Below are 23,490 nucleotides of genomic sequence, written 5' to 3' on the forward strand. Positions count from 1 at the left end.
TGTGCCACGTTTCTGCTTAATAAAAGCCCTGTCTCTGAGGGCAGCCATTGTGTGGAAGAGTTGCCTCAGCAGCACATGCTGGGTTAGCCCGGGGGAGATACACCTCAGCTACAGCCTGCAAGGGCAGCTCTGTGGGGAAGGGACTATGGCTGAAGCTCTGAGGTGGCAGAAAGCAGAGCATGGAGGGCGCTAGGCAGTGCTGTGGCAAATGGAGTGCCATGGCCCTCGGGTGGGCTGAGGGATGAGCACAGAGGGGGCCTCCGCTTGTTGTATTTATCCAGAATAAACACACAAAGCTGGAAACAAAGAGTATATATCCGTGTGGGCACACAAGGCTTTGTGCACATGTAAAAGCCCACGCTGCCATGCTGTGCTCTGCTGGGAAAAGGACAAGGGACCCCTCTATCATCCTTCTGCTTTTCTTTTGTATGGGCTGCAACTGCCAGGTGGAGCAAGCCCTGCTGACAAGGCAGGCAGGAAAAAGGCAATTCTGTGAGTCCCAACAGGCTTAAGTCCCTGAACAGGCTTAATGGCACACCTGCTGCTCAGGTGTCCCTGCAAGCTCCCGGGCGCAGACATTTAATCTTGCGAGAGGACATTCAAGTTCCTCCTGCGCTAAGCAGGGACTTCTGGCAGTTTGCATTTGCAAAGCAGACATTTAAAACTGCTGTTTCCCCTCCAAACCTTTCTGTGGTGATAGTCCTAAGCATAGCATACCCCAGTCTTCAGAACTGTGTTTAGCTGAAATCAGGGGGAGTTGGACAAATACACATGGCAGCGGTGTTCTTTAATCACCAGAGCCCTTGTGCATATTCTGCTGTGCCTGCATTCTCTCCTGGAATGCTGTATCCCCGACCATCACTGTGGAGTATCGTTGTAATGGCTGACATTCACAAACGTGCTGAAGTTAACGTATCAAATGAAAATCACTCCAGACCATCCTCAATACTTTATTAACTTAAAACATTGTTCCAATAAATATGTACCAATAAACATAAGACACTCCACAAAATCTAAATAAGGACATTTACAAACCTGTCAACAAAGTAAAAACAGCTTTTCTCTTTTTTTAACTGAGGTACATGCAGGGTCATTTAAGGCAAATTCAGTCAATTACACTTTTATAACGATTCCTGCCCACCTCAACCGAGTTTCCCTTTAAAAAATAAAAAACAAAACCAAATATACAAATGATGCTACTGAGTAGCTATTTCCCAGTTATTAGAACAAGCCCAGAGTGTGGAGGCCAGTAATGGTTCTGGACAGAAAGTCTGTGCCTCTCCAGTGCTCCTGCCCTCCTCAATCAGGATCACTTGTTGAGTGGGTTTCTAGTTATAAGGCATAACTCTGTGCTTTGGCTTTTCCAATTGTCTTTCACAAGTTTCCTTCTCCCCAGAGGATGTAGCAAGAAGTATCCCCTATGCCTCAAACACACATGTACACACCCAGGCCTTGCAGAGACAGAGATAGCTCTGAGAGGACAAAAAGGGCCTCGCTGTAACGGTTAATGCAGCTCCTGGTTTGCACCAGAACAAGTGAGAGCAGGATCAGATCCAGGCTGGTGTCTTTGCTTAAAAAACAGCAAGATGTCAAGCTGCACAGTTCAGTCCTGATCCTCCAGATTTTCCTGACAGGAAACCAAGAGTGAAGCCATTGAAACTCAGCCAAAGCAAGTGCTCCCTACACCACTGCAGAAGGCTCTCTGTCATTACTGTGTAAACAGTTATACCCGTGTTTCCCTGTAAGGTGATTCAAGCTACTGAACTTCAATGGATTCACCTCGGCCATGGGAGAAATATTTTCCAGCTTACAGATATTTGGTAGCTTATCCATCTTTGGAGTATCAGGCTTCTAAAAGGCTTATTTTCCAGTGTTATTTCAGAAACAGAGAGGGGAAGAGAAAAAAACGAAACTCCAGCCTTTTAATTTCTGCTTTCATAGTCATTCAGGTTGAGCTGTCAATGCACGGCTCTGTCCTCTTCTTTCCCCTCTGAGCTCCTGGTCAGAAACGTAATACCAGGCTCTATGCTTAGGACAAGGCTTGGGTCCATTGGGGAAGCCAAGGGAATCTGTTCTCATAGTGTTGTAGGTGCTTTCCATGTTGCAGCTGGGACTCATTTCAGGCCGTGCTGCGTCTCCCGGTGTCTCCGTAAATCCACCTTTCGTTGGAAGCCTTTGCCACACAGATCACAGCCGAAGGGCTTGAAGCCTGTGTGCTTCCGACTGTGGGTGATGAGGTTGGAGCTCTGACTAAAGGCTTTCCCACACACCTGGCACTTGTGAGGCTTCTCGCCTACAAGCAGAAGGCAAGGGAGAGAGAAAGGGTGTTAAAGAGGCAACTTGTTGCTTACACAGGACCAGAGCAAACAGGAAATGCACACTGGACCTTAGAGCTAATCAAAGGGACTCCTGTGTGATTACTGAGGAAGTCATCCTAATAAATAATACGCAATTGGGAGCCCCAAAGCATTACCTGAGCCTGCACTGCAGCTGAGCAGGCCTGGACTTGGCTGCACCTCCATCATACAGCTCTGGGAGCAGCCTGAAGCACAGAGTGCTCTCAGGATACGATAACTTGTGAATGCATTCAGCTGCATGGGCTCTGTGTGATTTAAACTGCCTTTGTGTCCTAGAAACATGAGGAACTCCTGGAAAGAGTCAGGTCATTCAGACTGACATCAGTTATTATAGCATCAGCATGGTGGCAGGTAGAATAGACAGGTGGAGGTTGATAAGCCAAACCCAGTGAGCTGGGGTCTGTCCCTAAGGGAGGTCTGAGCGCCCTTAAGTGAACCCTGAAGGGCAGGGTTCATACAGAGATCTGCTCTCCTCTTTGTTCCCCACACTGAAGTGCTAGCAGTCACCCCGAGCCAGCCCTGAAATTCTCCTGCAGGCAAATAACATAAAAGGGGGTAAATTCAGCCCTGAAATCTTCCTGCAGAGGGATAAGTGACAAAACTCCACTGGCCTCCGTGGGAGCAGGATCTCAGTGCATGTTCATAGTATTTATTATCAAATAACGGATAAAAAGGAATCCAACCACAAAACCAAGCCTGATTTTCAGAGCAGCTTTGCACCTGCACAGCCCACTGACTTCAGCTGGCACAACAAACTCTTTGCATGTTTGAAGATCAGATTCTTAGAAACATAAAATAATACAAAATGTGCTGGAGGCTCAGTGCACAAATGTATGCTGCATATGAAAGGGATCCCTGATTCAGTTAAGGATGTGGTTTTGTATTAGCAATTTAGAAGTCCAGGCACAATTTCTGATCTCACAACCAAATAATGGTTTTGACTGAATCACAATTTGGCTGAAATTCTACTTAATCAAGCCTCATTTGAAAAAGTTACTGTGGAACTTTTTGTGTTACTTCCTAAATAGTTCATTTTCGTCCAGCAAACTTCTGGTAGAAAATCTTTATAAGTAACATTTATTGTTCACTGCTTGTCATCTAGAAAAGTAACAACCAAGCAGTGCTACATATAATGTTGCACCATCTTTCTACATGTTTGCCATGTTTAGGCTTCACCCTTGATATCTGCTAGAGGTCACTAACAGGAAACAGGATTTTGGCCATCTGAACCTTGAGTTCGGCCAATACAGCTGTTCTTTTTGTGTCTACAACTGCTTCTGTATCTCACCCATCATTCATTTCCCTCTACTTTAAGTGAGTGATGCAGGTCTGAAAGGCAAGATTTTCTTTTCAAGATTTCTGATAAACTTGACTTCTCACTGAACGATATTTTTAAAACAATTTCCTTTGGTGATTCAGCTGCACTTTATTAGTTTCCATGTTTATTACTAACAGTGAAACTTGAGAACTCTGCACTTCTCCTTCCATTCTGTAGAAAACTGCAGCGTGTGGAAGTGCAGACACCTCTGAACAAATATTTAGTCTGAGTTGGACCCTAGGCCCTCCAGTTTAGTGTTTGATCTAGAGGAGGAGGCTCCTGTTGTTCCTATTGTAAACTGGTAGATCCTGCAAAAAGAAACGCTGCAATCAAATTCACCTGTCATTTTCCAGGGATCTCAGCTGTAAATCAAGGCTACATGAATATAATACTCCACAAATCATCTTACACAAAAGCCCTTTGAATAAACATTGGTGGGTCCTATTAAGGGAACAGTGATTGGATTGTGAGGATTTGGGTTATTTTGCAGCTGACTTTCATTCAATTCACACTCCTTTGCATGAGTAGAGCTCAGAACAGCAGCAGGGCACTGAGAAGCACGGGGAGGTGCAGGTACTGTCCCAATAGAGGAGGAATGGACTGCTGCAGAGCGACCTCTTGAGAGACCTGCCCTCACAGTCGGGGCTGAACACCAGCAGCTGCAGGGCTGACCTGTGTGAATGAAGGTGTGTTTCTTCATATCAGATTTCTGGTGGAACCGCTTCCCACAGTACTGGCACGGGTAGGGCCGGGTGTCCGAGTGGATGAGCAGGTGGGTGGACAGAGTAGAAGATCTCTTAAAACTCTTGCCACAAATCTTACAATCAAAGCTGCGTTCCTGTAGAGAGAAGAGCCCAAACACGCACACGTTATATCACACCAACACATCAGTGCCCCTTCTGCCTTAGCAAGCACTTCCACTTCTCCAGGGAACTGGACTGGCCTGCGGAGATGCTAACGCTGATGCTAACTAGATGCTAACATGACAGCACCACATGATAAAAACATAATGCACATTCTCCCAGTGCTGTGGACCACTCCTCACAAAAATTTGACTGAACAGCTCTTCCTGCTGGCAGGAATGGCCATGTTGGGAGCAGCCCCGAGCGACTGGGCAAAGTCCACTTGCACATTTCAACAGGGGCCCAAGACATGATCACTCCACTGGGAAGCCCAACAGCTGCAGCAGTGTTCAGAGGCCACCTCTCCACTATACACAGGGCAGTGGGTGCTGAGGTCTGCTTGGCTCTCCTGAGAAACCTCTGTGGCAGGCTGACTTCTGCTGGCAGCGTAACAACTAACCACTTATTTGTAGTTCCATTAAAATGGTGAACATTCCCAGGAGCACCTAGGGAAAACAGCTTTTTGGCTTGCTACTTTAACATATCAGAATAAATTCATTAAGACTTTGCTGCCTCTCTCCCCTCCCTCACACACTCCTCTCCACCACTTTCTTCCACCATAAATCATCTCTTCTTTCCATCCCTTAACTACCATCACACCTGCCTCTTCCTGCTATGCTTTCATACAATCATATTAGTTTATTTGGCTTTTAATGCACTCCCCCTGAAATGTTGTCCCCGTCATGGACAAAATATGCAGTGCTGCTCTTTTCACCACTATTTTAATGGGTGATGAGATGTTTCCCCTTATTGTGCACTCTGCTGTTGCACACTCTAGAAAGTGTAAATAAACCAGCAAAAAACCACTGCTATAACTCTATCCTCCAAAAGCTGATCTGAAGAAGGAAGATTTGCCAGGTCAAGTGGGTGGGGAAGGGGAAATATGGCACAATATCAGCAGGTGGAAAATGTTACATGTCCTCCTACCAAAATTAACTACCATATTCTTTTGGTGTGTGACTCAGAGCGTGTCGAGACGGATGAAGTCTGTGCTCTGTACCTGACTGGTCGTTGAGATGTTCCCTACACAGACACAATGACTACAAACAAGGGAAGACTCACTTCTTTGGGGGGTGGGGAGGAGGAGAAAGAATGAGATGTGCTGAAAGAAAGCACAGTGAGTTGCTTTTGCTGTTAAAAAAAGTCCACATCTGCATTACAATTTCCAGCTCAGAGAGTGAAAATTCATTATTTATTATCTGTTACTTCCGAAGTGCCAAAAGTGCCCACTGCTTAATATAGACACATGCAAGGTCTGGGGAATGGAAACAAAGCCTATGTTCTTTAATTAGTTGATATGCTCCTTTGCTCACTGGCTGCCCACCCTTTCCTCTGCCTAACAACATGTTCTTCACCCACAACTGCTTACTGGAGCCCTACCGTGTTCTCTTCCCCTCCTCAGTTTAGATGCCCACCTACTGCTCTTTGATGATCCTAAGGCCCTTTCCAACCCTAACCACTCTACGATTCTATGATTGCTTTTCTGGCCTCCCTAAAGCCGGTCAAAGCAAGCAGCTGGCCCTGGCCCTAGGACCTTCATCCTGGCAGTCTGCCCCACTCTCACCTGTGAGTGCACGGCCTTGTGCTGCTCAAGGCTGACTGCATGGCCAAAGGTCTTGCCACACATGTCACAGGCGAAGGGCCTTGTGCCACTGTGTGAGCGGCGCACATGCACTTCAAGGCCATGTGGTGTGGAGAAGACCTGAGGGGAGAGAGCACACAGGATCAGGCTTGCCAGGGAGAAGAGGTTGGGTAAGAGTCATAATCAGAGTGGAAGAAAGGGATCCCTACCTTGCTGCACTTGACACACTTGTAAGAGCCAGTGCTGATGAGCAATGGGCGGCACAAGAGGTCCGACTCCACTTTGATGCCACCTGGGCCCTTCTCTTGCTGCAGCCCAGGCTGTGTCTCAGCATAGAGTCCAGGTGCTGCTGCTGGCGGCCGTTCAAACAGGCCCGGGCCCGGAGAGCCAAAGTCACCATAAAGTCCAAGAGAAGAGCTACACTCAGCACTGTAGAGGGCAGGCTCAGAGCCTCGCTCACAGAAGAGCCCCAGAGCTGAGGTTCGCTCCAGTGTCGGGCAGGGCCTGTAGCTTTGCACAAGATGCCTCAGTTCAGAGCCACCCAGGCTGTTCCACATGTACGGCTTGAAGGGCACCGAGAAGGGGGGTGCTTCATCTAGGGATGGACACACGGATCGCTCAGAGGCTGTGGAAACACAAGGGCATGGGAATTAGTGCGCTTCACAATCCAGCAACTATCACGGGGCAGAATCATCCCAGCACTCAGACTTGTGCCCAGAGTCAGACCCCTGTACTGCACGTTGAGGCTGCCCTTTCATCTCTAATGGGAGGACATTCTATATTGCACAGCAGGGTCTGTGCATTCAGTGCTACCTATTCACCTGCTGTCCCAGACGAATTATTTAAAGCAGCCACCAGTTTTGCCTTCCTCCATCTCTGGGTGTGTATACACTGTATGTATACACTGTATGTATACACTGATCTGACTGTTGAGACACGAAGCAACTCAATCTGCAACTTCCTTTGGTTTGATCTGCAGCCTCTCAAAAAAGTGTATCTACTTTGTCCCAAGATGGGCATCAAAGCTGACAGGCCACATATTAAAGCTCTGATACCACACACCTATATAGCAAATATGACATTATGGAGGTGCCCAAAGGAGCAAGCATGCTGAGATTTACCTGTTCAACAAAACTAAAACCTGCTTGTTGCACAATTTAATGCCAAAATTTAGTCTCTCAACTTCACGTCACAACTGTCTGTAACTATACTACAGCATAATTAAAATAAAGAACTGCTTCTGAGGTGCTTGAATGTCATGTCTCATTTTTTCAGAAAATGTAAAATCAGTCCTCATCTGAACCAAAATCATGGTTGTTTCAGATTGATCTGTGTTTCTTCAAGTAAAGAAATTGAGTCTGCAGAAAACATAGACCTTCGGAAAATCATTGGCATAGGCTGCATTAAAAATTGAAGACACAGAAAGATTTTCCTAGCAGTCATAATCAAAGCAATCTTCCACCAGGACAAGCTCAGATGGCTTCAGTTGGCTCTAACAGGCTCACCTTTGGCAACAGCATCTGACCAAGGCAGTGGACACCACAAGAGGAGTCACACATGGGAGACCATAGTGGAGTCTGATGCAATGGCAGGAACACAGCCTTTGAGATCAGTGGCTAAAGGCACAAATGCTCAGGGAGCCTTGCACAGAGGAAAGCGCAGTTGGGCAAGGAACATGAGGTACTGTGTCTTCCAGATATGCTGGTTAATGCCCGAGGTGCTCTTCATTCACTCATCATCACAACAGGCAGCAGCACTGGGAGAGTCAAATGTCTCCATTGGGCAAAAGTTTTAGTGAACCAAGGAAAAGATGAATCCAGTAACTGCTGAAGTGCTAATGTCTTCGCAGAGATGAATGAATCCCTTACAACTTGGGCTTCCAGCATAACCTTCTTTACCCAAAAACTTGTCCACCCACAATTCCTCTCTTGCTTTTTATCATTCCTGCCAGCTTTACAGTTCCCATGACTTTCTCAGCCTTCAGCAAGCCAAGATAACCAGAGGTGGGCTAGGGAAGGAAGGCATGATGTGTTAGGCTATCCATTTGGGTAGGCAGGTGGTTACTGGGGGTTACAGAAGGGAGTGGGAAATGAGATGTAAATGGAGCTGTGAGTAACTTCATTGTTTCCTATCTTTTACTTAATTTCAGACGTCAACAGTCTCAAATTCTTCCACTGAAATTAGCAGCCTTTTTGTTGAAAATATATGCGCACGTACCAACTGGAACATCGGAACAGAGCGATGAAATCAAATTAGCTGACATGGTGCTGAGCATGATTTTTCCTGTTCTGCACTGACTGCAAAGTTGTGGTCAGCATCACATCATCTATCTTGTGTCTTTGCAACCAGTTTCAGTGGTGCCATCTCTCACGATTTTATCACAAGATTCTAAATTATCTTAAAGCCCCAGTTCTTAAAACTGCATGATTTCATCAGGCCCTCAGCTTTCCTTTTGTTTGCTTGTTCTTAACTTTTTTCTCCTTTTAAAGTAAGTTTCTAGCCCAGACTGTAAAGAAAAGCATGCAAACATAAACCCTCAATGTTTCAACACTAGAACTGAATATCCATAAGGTATTACTTACAATCTTGATTTCTAAGCTGTTCCATTGAGTGAGAGGAGAGGGAAGGCTGACCTGATTTTTGAGCCCTTGGAATTGGCAACCCAGGACACAGTAAACACTGCACCACAGATCAGTTTGCGTGCAATGTTCCTTCTGTCACCTCACATGCTTTGGAGACATCTCAAGCACAAGTGCACACTACACTTCTCAGGGGCAAGCTCAAGCCATCCAAGCTCTGTACCCAGGGTGAAGGTGACCTGCAAATCCTGCTCTGCCACACTGCAGGGCACTTCTGTGTCTGCCTCTCCTCCGATCCACAGCATCTAAGCTTCCAAGGGGTGAGCAGGAGGCAGAGATAGATTGTTCCTCTTCTTCCTAGCAATTCTGTGCAGCCTTTATATAGACCACTTCTGGGAGAAAAAAATATCAATGCTCTTTTTTGAAGGCAAGGCAAACTCAACCTGAAATGGTTGGGAACAGATTGATAAAAACAGCGAAGAAAGATCAGAGTGTCCTCCACAGACTACAAAATAGCACACTCACTCTCTCCACTATACCCTGTCAAAGTCTCCCTCCAAGGCTGCAGCATCAACAGGCTCATAAGGAGATACTAATATACTGGTGCATTGAGCTGTCAGGAACCTTCAAAAACAAGCAAACTCGTCATTACAGACACACATAGAAAGAGAGGTTAAATAATGAAGTGATTTGCACTGATGGAGCCAACAACATATTAAGAGTGTTAACAGGTATTATGTCTGTGCATGTTCGTTTGGATAGGCAGCACAGCACCCAAAGACAAAGCTGAAATCTGGCTTTCACTGTGTACTGAAGTGCAACCTGCACCTATGTTCATTCTAAGGATACAGGGTGATAGTACTACTCACTGCACCTGCCCTGAGCATGACAAAGAACCATCATTTCTCATCTGCCCTGCCTGTCAAAGCACAGAAACTTTATTAATTTAATAGAGGTTAATTTAATAGAGCTCTTTCTTTACAGCACCTGGAGTCCCTTACTCTCCTGTTCCTCCTGTGAATGGGATCAGGCAGTCCCAGAGTCCCCAACACCTCTGAAAAATCTTGATCTGGGGATGTCACCCTCATTTTGCAAAGATACCTTCCCTGGGTAGCTGGGTGGTTGGCTGGAAGCTGATGAATCCCACCGCTGGGGAAGAAATGAGTGGGAAGGAGGAAAAGGCAGAGCAGCCCTGGAAAATACCTGCTCCGTTTTACATATGTCCTTTAGAGACCTTGTGAAAACAGTGTGTTTCCCCTGTAGAGGTTGGAATTACTTGGGGAAAGAGGAGAAGGAAAAATGCGTTTGAACAAAAATTACACACATTGCTACGCTTTGTGGAGAAATATTAACAAAAGAGAGTCTGCTGGATTTGGTCCAGTGTGCCACAGGACTGGAACTGTCCTGTGGCTGGCTGTGATGATACTGGGCAGCGTTTTGAAGGTTCCCTCGAAAGGTTTTAGGACTCTTAGAAGAGGGGGAGGCTTTAAAAATGCAAACCCACATCATTACAATCAGCCGTTGATATGCAAGAACACTATAAAGACTAAGTGGGAAAATCAGTAGGGAAACAGGACTAAACAGGACTAAGTATTTGTTTGCTGGTGTCTGCTGTCGGTAAAGCTGAGACAATTTTTCCTTTGCTAAGACAGAAATTATTCTTTTTTTCCAGTTGTCACTTTTTAACCGAGGCAATAAAAGGTGGTTTTTATATATATATACATATTTTTGTTATAAAATAACGCCATTGTATTTTTAAACGAGATAAGTATTTGCGCCAGGCTGGGGACAGCATCTCCCACTGCTCCAACCACATCAAAGGCAGGACGAGGGAGCCAGAGACAGGCGCTGCAGCCATAAGTGTGAGTTTCCTGGATTTGGGATGTTTAAATCTGACCGTCATTATTTTCCTCTGGTATTTACCAATGCGTTTTTAGAAAAGAAAAAGAAAGGGGGGAAAAAAATAAATTAAAAAAAAAGAGAGAAAGGGGAGGAGGGAAGGAGAAGGAGTATCCTTTTTATAGGCAAGAGGCAAGAAATAACCTGAAAGGGAGTTAGGAAAAACGTCTAGCAGGTAGTACAAAACACAAAGTCAACATTGCTTATGCATGTATACAGATAGCCTGGGACGATTTTTTCCTGTCTTAAAAAACATCTAAACTCCGGGTATAAGGACCCTATAGGAAAATGCCTCGAAAACATAAGCGGCTTGCCCCTAGCAATTAATTAGAAACCAAAAAATCAACGCCTAATGGCAACACAACTTTCCTACAGCCTGTGTCTCGCTGCTTCCTCAGTAGTGGGAGATGGGCTGGAAAAGCAACCCGAAAGAGCTAACCCGAAAACGAATGGAAGGGACAGATTTGCTTTTTCCCACCGCGTGTGAAAAGACAAATCTGTCCATTCCACTTGTTTTCGACGGCGGGCCCCAGCCATGAGACACTGCTCCACAGCACCGACACAGACACGCAGCCGGACCCTCGCCGAGCGCTGCTCGCCCCGGTCCTACCTGGCGAGACGGAGGGCGAGGGAGGTCTCCAGAAATCCTCAAACTCGGACACCCTGTCACAGACGCTGCCCTCACAGCTGGGCGCTGACTCGGAGGTGCCATCGGCAGCCTCGGTAAGGTGGGATTCCGGGGAGAAGCGCCCCTGGGAAGGCTCCGGGTCGGGCAGGACGGTGCGGCACAGCCCCGCGTCCTCGGGGATCTTGCTGTCTGCAGGGCAAAAGAGGCGAGAGGGCTCCTCAGTGCGGGTCCACGGGGGCTGACAGCCACCTCCTGCGGCGGCCCCGCTCCCACCGAGGTTTACTGCCAGACTCTCTCCAACCCGCATCAACCCCTCCGACGTCCCGCGGGGTCCACATTGCCGCGGGACGGCACGGCCACCAGCCTGTGCCACTGGCAGCGGGGTGATGCGGTGCGGGGGGGCTGAGGCTCCGACCGAGGGACTCCTACCTGCACAGATCTGGGCTAGCACCGTCTCCAGCCGCAGGCTGTAGTCCTCGTCGGCGGAGCGGGGCTGGTGGTAGCTGTGCGCTTTCTTGCTCTTCACTAGGAAGGACCTCGGCATGGTGGGGTGCTGCTGCGGCCGGCACGGCCGCACTCCCTCTCCAAGCGCCGGGCACGGCGGCGGCGAGCGTCACCCCCGAGTCTCCCGCGGGGCGGCGGCGGGGAGACGACCTGCGGGGAGGCACCGAGCCGCCGGTGAGGGCCGGGGGCGCCGGCCGGGAGGGGCCGCTCGCCGGGGGCGGCGCGACAGGTGGCCCCGGCCCCGTTCGCCTCGCCCCCCCCTTCCCGAAGCGCAGCTACTGAGCCAACGCTAACACACACACCCCCTTCCCCGGTGTCCCCGGGGCCGCCCCGGCCACGCTCGGGCGGCCGATCGCAGGGAACAGGCCACAGCAGCCGCCGGGCACCGTTTGTCGGATGAGCCTGTTCCTCGGGGCAAGGCGAGAGAGGTTCATTGGAACCTGTCTGTCGCCGGGCCGCCTCTGTCGTTACACTTGACACTTTGCAAAAAGCGAGTTTAAACCGCGTTTCGTTGGTTCTTTTGGGGGACTTCAGTGGCGTGGGGGGGGGATGTGTTTGGGGTTCATTTTTCCCCTCTCGTCAGTGCCTTCAGGTTTGGGAACAGGCCACAGCAGCGACCGGGCAACGTTCGTGGGGCGAGCGAAGGCTGGGGAGCTTGTGGGGGCCGGTCATGTGCACCCCAGTCTCTCTCTCTCTGTGTTTGCATCCGCGCCGGCAGCCCGGCAGAAACGGCGCCAACAAAACGCACCCCCAAAACGGCTGGTCAGTCCCCGCCACCCAGAACGGGCTGGACGGCGCAGGGCTGCTGCGGGGACGGGCGGGGGAGCCGTTACAAGCCCGACAGCCTAAATTTGGCGCCTGAGAGGCTGTTGCTGTCGGAGGGACTGATTCACCCATCCAGCGCGAACCACGATAACGCGAAAACGAACAAAGCGGAATCTCTCCCTGCAGCCCGCAGATGTTGGTGCCGCGGCACCTTGCAGCTGCAGACACCGAAAGCCTGGGCGGGGAGAGACGAGGTGGGAAACCTCCCGGGGGGGCTGCGGGAGCCGGCGGGAGTGCGAGGGGGACAGGGATCGGGTTAACCAGAGCAGCCCCCAGCCTGCTCCTCGCGGGAAGGCAGGAGAGGCTCACTGGAAGCCGTCCAGCGCCTCTGTCGTTACACTTGACACTTTGCAAAAAGCGAGTTCAAACCGTGTTTGGTTGGTTCTTTTGGGGGACTTCGGGGGGTTGTTCGGGCTTTCAACCCCCCCGAAGGGGGAAAAGAGGGCAGGGCCCAGCCCCGGCGGCCCCAGCCGGAGCGCAGTCTGTCGCGGGAAGCGACCCCGGCTGCGCCGCGAAGCATCGGCCCGTCCGCTCCCTCCGCGCCGCAGGGGAGGCGCCGCCCCCGGGCCCAACGCCGGGCGGGCGGGTGGGAGCGTTGCGGTCCGGGCCCACCTGCGCCCCGGTTCATCCTTGAGCGGGAGCTGGCAGCGAGCGGGGCGAGAAATCAAAGCGGCCCGATAACGCGTCGCCCTCCCCGACAGCAACGGCATCCGCAGCCGTTGTGAGGGGCTGCGGACGCCGCTGCCGCCGCCGCCGCGTGTTTTGGTCCCGGCGCGGCGCCGCCCAAGGCCGGACCAGGCTGGGACCGGGGCCGTGGGAAGCAGAGTCCCGCAGCCCACCTGCCCCGCTCCCCGCCGCTCCCCGCGGCGGCCTGACGGCTGCGGGGAGCCTCCCCGAGCCGCCGCGGCGGAGGCAGGGCCGGAGCGGCGCGGGGGGCGGCGGGGAGGGGAGGTGAGGAGAGGGTCGGGTCGGTACCACCCCGGGCCGGCTGCTGCCTACGCGAGGCGAGAAAAGCAAGAGCGCTTACCCATGTGGAGGGGTGAAGGAAGCTGGGCTGCAGACGGGGTTTGCGCAGCAGGCTGTTAGTTTGGGTGACTTTAAATTTAGCCTCCCTTTAAGGAGCAATGGTGCTTGAGTTGGCTTTTTTTTTTTCGTTTTCTTTTTTTCTGTGCCTCTCAACTCCTTCAGAGCTCGGCCCCTTAAACCACAAATTCCACTTCCTGAGCGTTAGGAGCTTCTGCAAGAAAAAAAAAGGGGCTTTAAAAAAAAAGCCGAAGCCTCACAAATCAGCACTATCCCCGCTCCTCTTTCTGTCTCATTTTTCCTTAAATGAAAATGTCTTACCGTATTCCACCTCACAGGGCTCGCTGAAGTGACATCAAAGTGTCATTCTGGAATGGGGCGTTTCATTTCTCTCGGGGTTCTGCTCTAGAAATTACACACATCTATCTGAACTATTCTTGGATCCCCTTCAACTTCCGCAACGAGAACAAGTCACAGATTCAAAACACAGATTGACTCAAGGCGGGCAGAGGCAGAGGGCACGGGACGGAGGAGCGGGCGCCCGCGCTGCCGAGTCCGCTCCGGGCAGCACCCCTGCCCCCGGGCCGGGGCCGGGGTCTAACCGCCATCGAGCCGTGCGTGGCATTTAGAATCGGGGCTAAGGCAGGGCCCTGGGAGACGGAGACATCCCCTAGACTAGAAATAACTTGTTGTGGAAAACTCTTTCGGGATAAATACGCCCAACGGCGCTGAAAATACCTTAAGACCCAAACCTAGAGGTTTGCTCATTTCCCTTCGGATTTAGGTAATGGTTAAATATGGAAGGGGTAGGCGAGATCCCCCACACCCCCCCCTCCCCGGTGCACGGTGGCTACTGTAGCTTGAGAGCGGCTCAAACACGAAGGCGAAAGAGGAGCTTCCCTTTCGCCTTCCTCCCCTGCGTGCCGGTGCTCAGGCTGCTGACTCGGGGAGGCTCCGTGGGGCAGGCACTGGCAGCGAGCACGGTCGCGGGGGTCCGCGGTAAGCACCGCCCCGACAGCCCGCACCAGCGGGGACCCCCGGCCCGGCAGCCTGCTCCCTTCTGCGGAGCCCGGCCCCGAAACAGCGTTTTCTAAGTCTAGATTCGGACTCCTGATGCAGCCAGGAAATCTGGCTCCCACAGAATCTTCGATATCTTTCTGAGGTGGTCCTGGGCTTCGTTCTCAGGCATCTTCGGCCACCAGCAACTTCGTTTCGATGACTGTATGGCCGCCCGAGGTACGGCTCTGCAGCGAGCGAATCGAGGTTTAACACCATTTCCCGTTCGGAAACGACTAAGAACTGAAGTCGGACAAGGCAGGAGCAAACTCCAGCCTCCCTCACGCCCAGGAGAGTGCCGGCTTTGCGAGCAGGTGCTGCTCTCCACCACCACCCCGAAGCATTCACAGAAAAACCAGCCACTTCGTGCCTGTGAGCCCGCGTGGAACACTGCATTAACCCGACTTCCCAAAATCTAACTAAGCAAGCAAACACCACCGCGAGAAAAACTGTCCAACCTGCGTGATGCTTTAGCAGTGACACAAAAGGAAGTTGAAGAATACGACTGAGACATCGCACTTAACACCTTCGTTATTGCCGGAAAGTTCCTAGTGCTGGGCACAGCAGTTTTACTTACGGCATCTGTGTACCGCAGTCCCCTTGCTGCGCCTTTGGCTGATTACTCTGATAATCAGCTTCAGAATGTTAGGGTCAGCTTCAAAATGCTGGAATCAATAGAAGTAACCAGATTAGAACAACCCGGTGTCATTTAATGCGTACGTCTTCGTTGACTCACGGTGCTTTTTGGCAAAACAGCCTTCCCCATTTGCCTCTGCAGTGGGGTGATAAAGTACCTTGCGAGCAGCGCTTTCGCTGCGTGTAAGGCAAGCATCACTGTAAATGACTATTACCGCTCATAAACAGTTCTGACCCGCTCAGAATGAACATACATATTCGTCTTCATACACCTAAGTTCAAAACTCGTGCGGGTGCTTTTGATTTAAACAAAGTACGGTGGTTCCCGAGCCGAGGACACCCTCTGGGCACCGCACATCCCGCGCCCCTGATGCTCATCCCACTTTCTCACCTACGGCTTCCCAAACTGCGTGAAAGCCTTCAGCAAAGACGAGGAAATCAAAGGAACGGGGGAAGCGAGTGTTTAATTGGTCCTATAATCCCTCATGTAAGGGCAGATGCTGCACGGGCACCAGGAACACTCCTGCGGCTCCCGCGGCGTCGGCTTTCTCCAACGACTAGAGGAGAAAGCGCACGAAAATGGCTTCGTTTCGCGATTAGCAAAACCAAATCGCTCCTTCCCGGGTGTCCGTCAGGACGGACGACCTGCTTCAGGCCGCCCGTGAGGACGGGGAAAGCGGACCCGTGCCCAGGGCGACCCGGGGCTGCCGGCTTCGTGCCAGCTTCGTGCCGGCTCAGCTCCGTCCCCGGAGGCGGCCTCCGGCCGGGGCCGGGGCTGGGGCCGGGGTCGGGAGGCGCCGGGTGCGGGCAGAGGCCGCCCTTGCTGCGCGCTCCCTCACACACTGCTTCCGCCCGCGCTGGGCGCGAGGTCGCGTCGTGCGCTCGAGGGCGGGAGAGGCGGGAAACGGCCCCTGCTCCCTCACCCCGCTGAGGGGAGCGCTGAGGGGAGCCCTTAAAAGGGGAGCACTGAAAAGCGGAGCCCTGAGGGGAGCACTGAGAGGGAGCCCTTAAAAGGGACGCCCTTAGAAGGAGAGCACTGAGGGAAGCCCTGAGGGGAGTCCTCAAGGAAGCCCTAAGGGGAACACTGAGGTGGCACTGAGGGGAGCCTTGAGAGGGAGCCCTTAAAAGGGGAGCCCTTAAAAGGGGAGCCCTGAAGGGAGCCTTGAGGGGAATCCTTGAGAGGAGCCCTGAGGGGAGCCCTGAGAGGGAGCCCTTAAAAGGGGATACCTGAGAGGGATCTCTGAGGGGAGCACTGAGGGGAATCCTTGAGGAGAACCCTGAGGGGGAGCCCTTAAAAGGGGAGCCCTTAAAAGGGGAGCCCTGAAGGGAGCCTTGAGGGGAATCCTTGAGAGGAGCCCTGAGGGGAGCCCTGAGAGGGAGCCCTTAAAAGGGGAACCCTGAGGGGGATACCTGAGAGGGATCTCTGAGGGGAGCACTGAGGGGAATCCTTTAGGAGAGCCCTGAGGGGGAGCCCTTGAAAGGGGAGCCCTGAGGGGAGCACTGAGAGGGAGCCCTTGGGAGGAGCCCTGAGGGGAGTCCTGAAAGGGAGCCTTTAAAAGGGAAGCCCTGAGAGGGAGCCCTGAGAGGGATCTCTGAGGGGAGCCCTGAGGGGAGCCCTTAAAAGGGGAGCCCTGAGGGGGATCCATGAGGGGAGCCCTTGAGAGGAGCCCTGAGGGGAGTCCTGAAAGGGAGCCCTTAAAAGGGGAGCCCTGAGGGGAGTCCTGAGAGGGAGCCCTTAAGGGGAGCACTGAGGGGAGTCTTGAGGGGAACCCTTAAGGGAAGCCCTGACGGGGATACCTGAGAGGGATCCCTGAGGGAAGCCCTTAAAAGGGGAGCCCTGAGGGGGGCCCTGAGGGGAGTCCTGAAGGGAGCCTTTGCTGCCCTTTGCTGCTGCTCTGCCCAGGAGAGTGCCCTGGCACAGGGAGCTGCTCACAGGCTTCCCGGGGCTTTGCCGGCCCCGGCTCATGCTGCAGCACATGATCTTCTCACATCTCGTGGATTTCCAGCCGTTTTTATTGCCCCTCATGCATTTTATCTTGCAACCCAGAAATATCACTGGGTTGCTGTCTCTGCAGAGCAAGGGACTGAAAGAGAAGCGCTGCAGCTGCTACAGTCCATAGGTAGGGCCTGAAGGCAATTTCCACTCCTCAGCCATTGTCCCAGGGCTCCTTCCACCCTGGAGGGGAGCTTGCTACCTCTAGTAACAGCACACCGAACATTGGTGAAGAGACTAAGCTCTTGTTCTTGGTTGATGATTTAGGTTAAACCTAAAGGTTAAGCCTTAAAGGTTACTATTTGTAAAGTAATCTTTAAGATGCTCTTGTATATGCAGTGGTCATCATGAGACATTGTAAGAGCTGTGTGTCAGTACTAAGAATTCTGTATCCCAATGTCCTGAGATGATGGAGGGATGTAATTTGTGTGAAGTGTAGGTGGTAGGGGCTGTGATGGGTTTTAACAGAGCTGCCCTAATGCTTCCCCCAAAGCAAATGTAATATTAAAAGTTAAACATAAACATTTGGTAAGATACAGTTGAAGGCAGTGATCATTACCCCATAGTGACAAAAGAGGGGAAGAAATAAACAAAAGGAAGAGTTTAAGGTAGGGTGGGATTATGTTATAGAAATGCTTAAAACTGGAGAGCTACTCAATGTAATTTGCTGCACTGTTCACAGCAGCTGCCTGCTGTCACCATTAGAGCAAAGACATTGGATAAGGCACCAAAGGTGGTGGGGTGCAGATGAGATCTTCAAGTTCAGAAGTGATGAGACTTCAGGAGGAAGGATCTGAAGAACAGGATTTTACAGGTTAGCTGCTTGGTACATAGGGGAGGAGAAGCAATCCACAATTGTCCCCACACCATCACCCCTAGCATCATATCGCTATCTTCTTTATATTTCTCCTTGTGGTATAAACATGTGCTGTAAATATGTGAGACATTAATCAGTGATTTTGATAGCAATTTTTTTTTTTTGCTTGCTGGGGAAAACAAAGTGACTTCTGCTGCTCTCAGAGCAGATCAGAAAAGCAATGATCACTGCGAGCACGAACTGGAGAGGGAAAATGGTGTTGGAGGCTGGGATGAAAAGAGGGATTCCAGCTTGGGGAAGTAGCGGACCCAGAACTTACCTCCATTATGAACAGAAGAAAGCTGAATCAATGCGTTACAGAACATAGACTATGTAAAATGGTCTTGGGAATTCTAATTCTTGTATCAGGATGCTAGAAATTTCATTCACTTATGCAACAGTGCACAATTCTTAGAGTATGCCACATTGCTTTTGTTTTTCATAATTGTGAAATGAGGTATTTATTTCCGGGAAGGGAAGGTGTTAAGCTGTTGTTATCTTGGATCTTAATCAATCAGTGTCCATGTATGCATAGGCAAGCATATATTAACATGTTTTCTCCACACTGAAGCTGGAACTTAATGCTATATAGAGGCTAGGTTGAAAGTCAATTTACTGTGTGCTTTTCATTTCACCATTTGGAATCTCTGGTTCTACAGGCTACTGTGTCAATGTATTTCACTGATTTTTCTTATGTCTTGAGCTAGTTTGTAAAACACCACCTCCCACCCCCCAATCAACCAAAACCATCAGAGAACTACAAAAGATATATTGGTGCAATTATACTAATAAAAGTATTTCACTGAACAATAATTAACTTAATTAAATCCAGAAATCTGTCAGTTAATACATAGCTTTCCTCTTCTCTTTCAGTACACATAGCTAGTGTAGCTATTGCATAATTAAATGTAACACTGTAGTTTCCACTTAAATTGTAGTAACCTCTATTTTACAGGTGGTGGTTGTATATTATTATTATCATCATCATCATCATCTCTGGGACTGGCTTAATGGCTTTCCTAGGGGATTTGCATTATCTTCTACCCTCTCCAGGTAATAGTTACATTATTGGAGCCTGTACAGGTAAGAGAATTGGCAGCACATCCAGTCTAAAATCTGGATATTTTTATGCTAACATATCTTTAGGTCATTCTAGTTTGAAATACAACTATTGTATGAGCATCACTAAGCACTGGAATAGTCTCTGATATAGAACAGTGACTACATTAAAACCGCAGAGAAACATGTAATTTCTTTTGTGTTGCAGTTCCACAAAAAGGCTGCGTACAGGTTAAGTTCAATAATACAAGATTTACAAAGTGGTTTTGTTTAATTTATGCAACTCCCTATGTGGATGATTCTTTTAATCACTTTCATAGCTGTTGAGCTGTGTAGTAATACATACTTCTTGACTTCACAGATGTGCTTTCTCCCAACCAATCATGTTCCAAATTTTTCACAAATGTTACAAACTTTTAATATGTGAAATGAAATTACTTCAGTAAAAAGATGTCTAGTCATAAATGCTATTAGGATCTAAAATATTCACTCCCTTAGCCCGGAGAAATAACAAAATGTAAACATCGAGGCTTCTCTACCTAGTGGAGACATTGGATTATCAGAGTGGAAAGCAGAACCATTTTCACTACCAAATATAAGAGCATAATTTACATGGAAACTGTATATAGCAGGGCATCCTCCTTCCCTGTTTCACCTTTTCTCAGCTGCAGCACTTGTGTCTTCAAGAATCTGAAATTTTCATGTTTACATGCTTTTTTTACCTTATGCTTTTAGCATTCACATTAAGCTCTAACAAGATGCCTGTAAAAGCAAATTGACGGGAAAGGCATTGTTTGTTAGAAGGTCATGCAAGCAAGGTCATGGTAATTAGCATGCTTTATTTATTGACACATTAATAAATATATTATCTGTGCTGTTGATGATTTGACATTATTCTGGTGCATAGTCAAATTGTAATACACGTAAGCAAAGAGATTAGTGTCATTTTTTGGCAGAAGAGTTGCACAAAAAGCAGGATAATTCTGAACAGCCTCCCATGGGTTGTCTTCCTAGGATACCCTGCATAACCAAGTCTTCTTAAACTGCAGCATGTCCAGTGATTCACCATCATCACTAAAAGAGATGCAGTTAGTTGGATAAGGACTTTTGCTTTTCTCTTGATGTTTTTATTTATGCTGTTATTCAGTATCAGTATTTATTCTATTAGTACACTTTAAAACCACAAAGGTTCAGGAAATAACCCTTGCCAACTAATCTCATTTGCTATCGCTTGAACAGTAAGGCAGTTATTGCAAAATTATAACACTTCACTGTTCAAACAGACAGGATTTTTATGGCTCTCTAACTGAATTTTGCTCTTGCCACTTATTACAGAACATTACCTGTAAGAGAGACTTGCAGCTGGTATTGATGACAGGCAACAAGACATTTGTCACCTATCTTCCTGGGCAACAATTATCCAGGTGCAAACATAAATTACCAGATGCTCATTGGAAGGAAAAAAAGGCAACTGTTACTTGTCAGCGAACAAAAGCACTCCTGAAGTGGTTTTGCATACATGAAATTTCCAACAGGCATCAGAATCAGGCAGCTAAACCACCTCAGAGATGGCTGTTTCCACAGGCTATACTGGGAACTACATATTCATCAGTAGGATGCGGGGAAATTTTGCAGAAATACTGAAGCATGCTAGGAGCTGCAGAAAATTGGTAACTTGGAATTTGTTACCCACCTGCTTTAAGATTTAAATTAGGTTGCACTTGGGTCAGATAATACTGTTGAGAGGTCTAGAATGTGCTTCTTCCATGCAGCCTTCCCTACCATTCTTTAAACATTTGTTATCTCCTCAATTATGCTGTTTTATTTTGAATGTGCCCTCAGAAATAAAGTACTAACAGGACTAGCAGCTGCATTCAGCAGTATGTTTCCATGCTTTGGCAATTTTCAACAACTACACTGCTCCTCCTGGGTTGCAAGACAATTAACGTATGTGCTAGCAGTACCAACTGTTTCTTAATTAATAGAACAGTTGCAAACATTGCTAGAGAAGAAGTCTTAAGGATTGTTTAATTATATCAGCTGACAATAATAGCTGCTAACAAGAATATTCTTGACTAGAATGTGTCTGAGAGGGCCAGTGGGTGTTCATACGACAATAGTAGAATATCCTTTTCTGTTCAAGAAGCTAGGGCCATTTTACTGGATCTCAATTTTCAGGAGCCTGTGAATGCAGAAGGCTCAGCTCATCTCTTAACTGCTTTGGTGAATCACAGCTATTTGGTAATAGGACCAATAGCTTCTTTCTGAGACAGCTCTGCAATATAAAACTTTAAGACAACTGAACTCGCATATTTGTATTGTACTTCATTAGAACTAACTGTAAGACATGAATAATTTTTCACCTTATTTGAACTACCGCTCTAATCTAGAGCCAGCGAGTAACTATGCTGTAACCAAGGGCTGTAGCTTAGAAGTGACTAAACAGTAAATGCTGCAACCTTGTTAAATCATGAAAAATTTATTTTCATTACATATATATGAAGGTAAAAGATTTCAGTCAATAGTGTTTTGAACAAGCATTTCTGACATGAACCTGTTAGTGTAGCTAGGCTGAAACTTAATGTAAAGTTAGTGCTTTGCCTTTATTTAGTAATTAATTTCTAGTGTGTGTATATACAGAATTCATTTCCTGTTAGAATACCAGAGACAGTAATATTGCAACATTTACATTCCTCATATAAAATGGTGTAATATACATTTTCAGCTCAGTGTAGATATATAAATATGTACAAAATAAACATTATTGTAATTAATATATTCAGACCAGGTATCATTTAGCAACATCAAAAGCAGATGCACATAGATTTAAGTGAAAATGGTGAAAAACACCTTTATGACATTAGTGACCATTATTTGCATATATAAAGTAGTACAGATAAAGGCTCCTCTTTCAAGCCTTCTGTGGGCATCCAATAACTTCAGTAAAAACAAAAGTAATTGAGAAGCTTAATATAATTATATATATATATATAATGTGTCATGATCAGATGGTTTACTAGGGTCCATCTTGATCACAAATGGATAACCATGTAAAACATACACATTTGTTCAGAGCATAAAATATTGCACAAGAGCAATTTCTTTTGAGGAAAATAATTCCTGTTTGTGAACAGCAAAAATGGTTCTCACACATTAAAGAAATGATATATTTGCAGTTTCTAAACCAAGGAACATTCAGTAATACTGTCAGAACTGTCATCCATCAACTTCTTCCCAGCCTGTTTTATGGCAATGGTATATCACTAGCAAGATTTGGCAAAGAGAGAAGGCAGATAGACAGTACATGTATATATTTATCACAGGCCAGACCAGATCCAATGGTTACTTAACTGAAACTATTCAGCAGTTGGTTTATCTGACAATTTCACCTTTAAAAGAAATACGAGTCTCCAATGCTAGTCACAGTGATAATCACACAGTAGTAGAGTAAGATTCCATTCTTCTCTGCTTGGAAACCATCTTGTCTGAATTCTCAGTCTGAAGGGCACTTTCCTCAGTATCACTGTCACTGCTGTCTACAACTGTGTGATCCAAAGCCATCTGACCAGTCCTCCTACGTAGATGAAAGTTCACCCCACTCTCCTGTATGGAGTTAGTTATAAAATCTTCATCAGAAGAATGAAATGATTCATCATCTCCTGTGAAATGGTTGACAATGTGAATCCCATCAAAAGTGGGTTGGTCTGAGAAGTCTCTCTGGCCTTTTAGACATTTGATCTGTTAGAAAAAGCAGAAGTTAACAGTTAATCAGAGCTGAAGAGTACAGTAGTAACAAAAACACCTCCAAAGCCCCCAAACCCCCACCTCCAAAACCAACCTCCCCAAAAGAAACCCAAAACAAAACAAAAAAATAACCCAAAACGCATTTCCAGAAAATATCTTATTGATGTCTTACTGGATCAAATTAAATGCTAGATTCTAGAAGTAGCACATTTGAAACTCAGTTGGAATGCGAACAAAGTGATTTCTCACTTCTGGCTGCCCAAGGAGAGACCTCGAAAGAATGTCTTAAATTGTACTTGGAATTATCCAAAATTCTCCTTCCACTCCTACAGTATTTCAGTTTTAAGGCTTAATAATTGAGGTACCTAGAATCACTAATGACAGATTCTTCCAGGCTATTTATTGCACCTTTAATATTATAGTCAGTTTTCTAGAGTGACCTATTTGTTTTGACATCCTACTTTTACAGCTCCATTCTTTCCCTTATCACCTAACTTCTCATTTGAGAAAAGCCCTCCCCCAATCTCAA

General features: G+C 47.9%; 2 protein-coding genes across 13 annotated transcripts in view; both read right to left on the bottom strand.

The window, feature by feature from the left end:
• Positions 1–930: 930 nt before the first annotated feature.
• GFI1 (growth factor independent 1 transcriptional repressor) lies at positions 931–14,013 on the bottom strand. Its single transcript, XM_030495885.1, has 8 exons — positions 13,939–14,013; positions 13,622–13,831; positions 11,695–11,919; positions 11,248–11,454; positions 6,369–6,784; positions 6,142–6,279; positions 4,348–4,513; positions 931–2,293 (listed from the first exon to the last, which is right to left on the bottom strand). Exons 3-8 carry the CDS (start codon positions 11,807–11,809, stop codon positions 2,115–2,117), a joined length of 1,221 nt encoding a protein of 406 aa, XP_030351745.1. The 5' UTR covers positions 11,810–11,919; positions 13,622–13,831; positions 13,939–14,013; the 3' UTR covers positions 931–2,114.
• Positions 14,014–21,046: 7,033 nt separating this feature from the next.
• The window catches only part of EVI5 (ecotropic viral integration site 5), a 79,303-nt gene continuing 76,859 nt past the window's right edge, over positions 21,047–23,490 (bottom strand). For 9 of the 12 annotated variants that reach the window (XM_030496264.1, XM_032920135.1, XM_030496265.1 and 6 more), the window contains one exon: positions 21,047–22,955. In XM_030496264.1, coding sequence (XP_030352124.1) covers positions 22,650–22,955 — 306 coding nt within the window. In that variant the 3' untranslated portion in view covers positions 21,047–22,649. The remainder of the gene's footprint in view (positions 22,956–23,490) is intronic. The other 3 variants (XM_030496257.1, XM_030496256.1, XM_030496260.1) reach the window with 1 other exon arrangement.

This window comes from Strigops habroptila, chromosome 8 (assembly GCF_004027225.2).
Source record: "Strigops habroptila isolate Jane chromosome 8, bStrHab1.2.pri, whole genome shotgun sequence".
Classification (NCBI taxonomy): Eukaryota; Metazoa; Chordata; class Aves; order Psittaciformes; family Psittacidae; genus Strigops; species Strigops habroptila.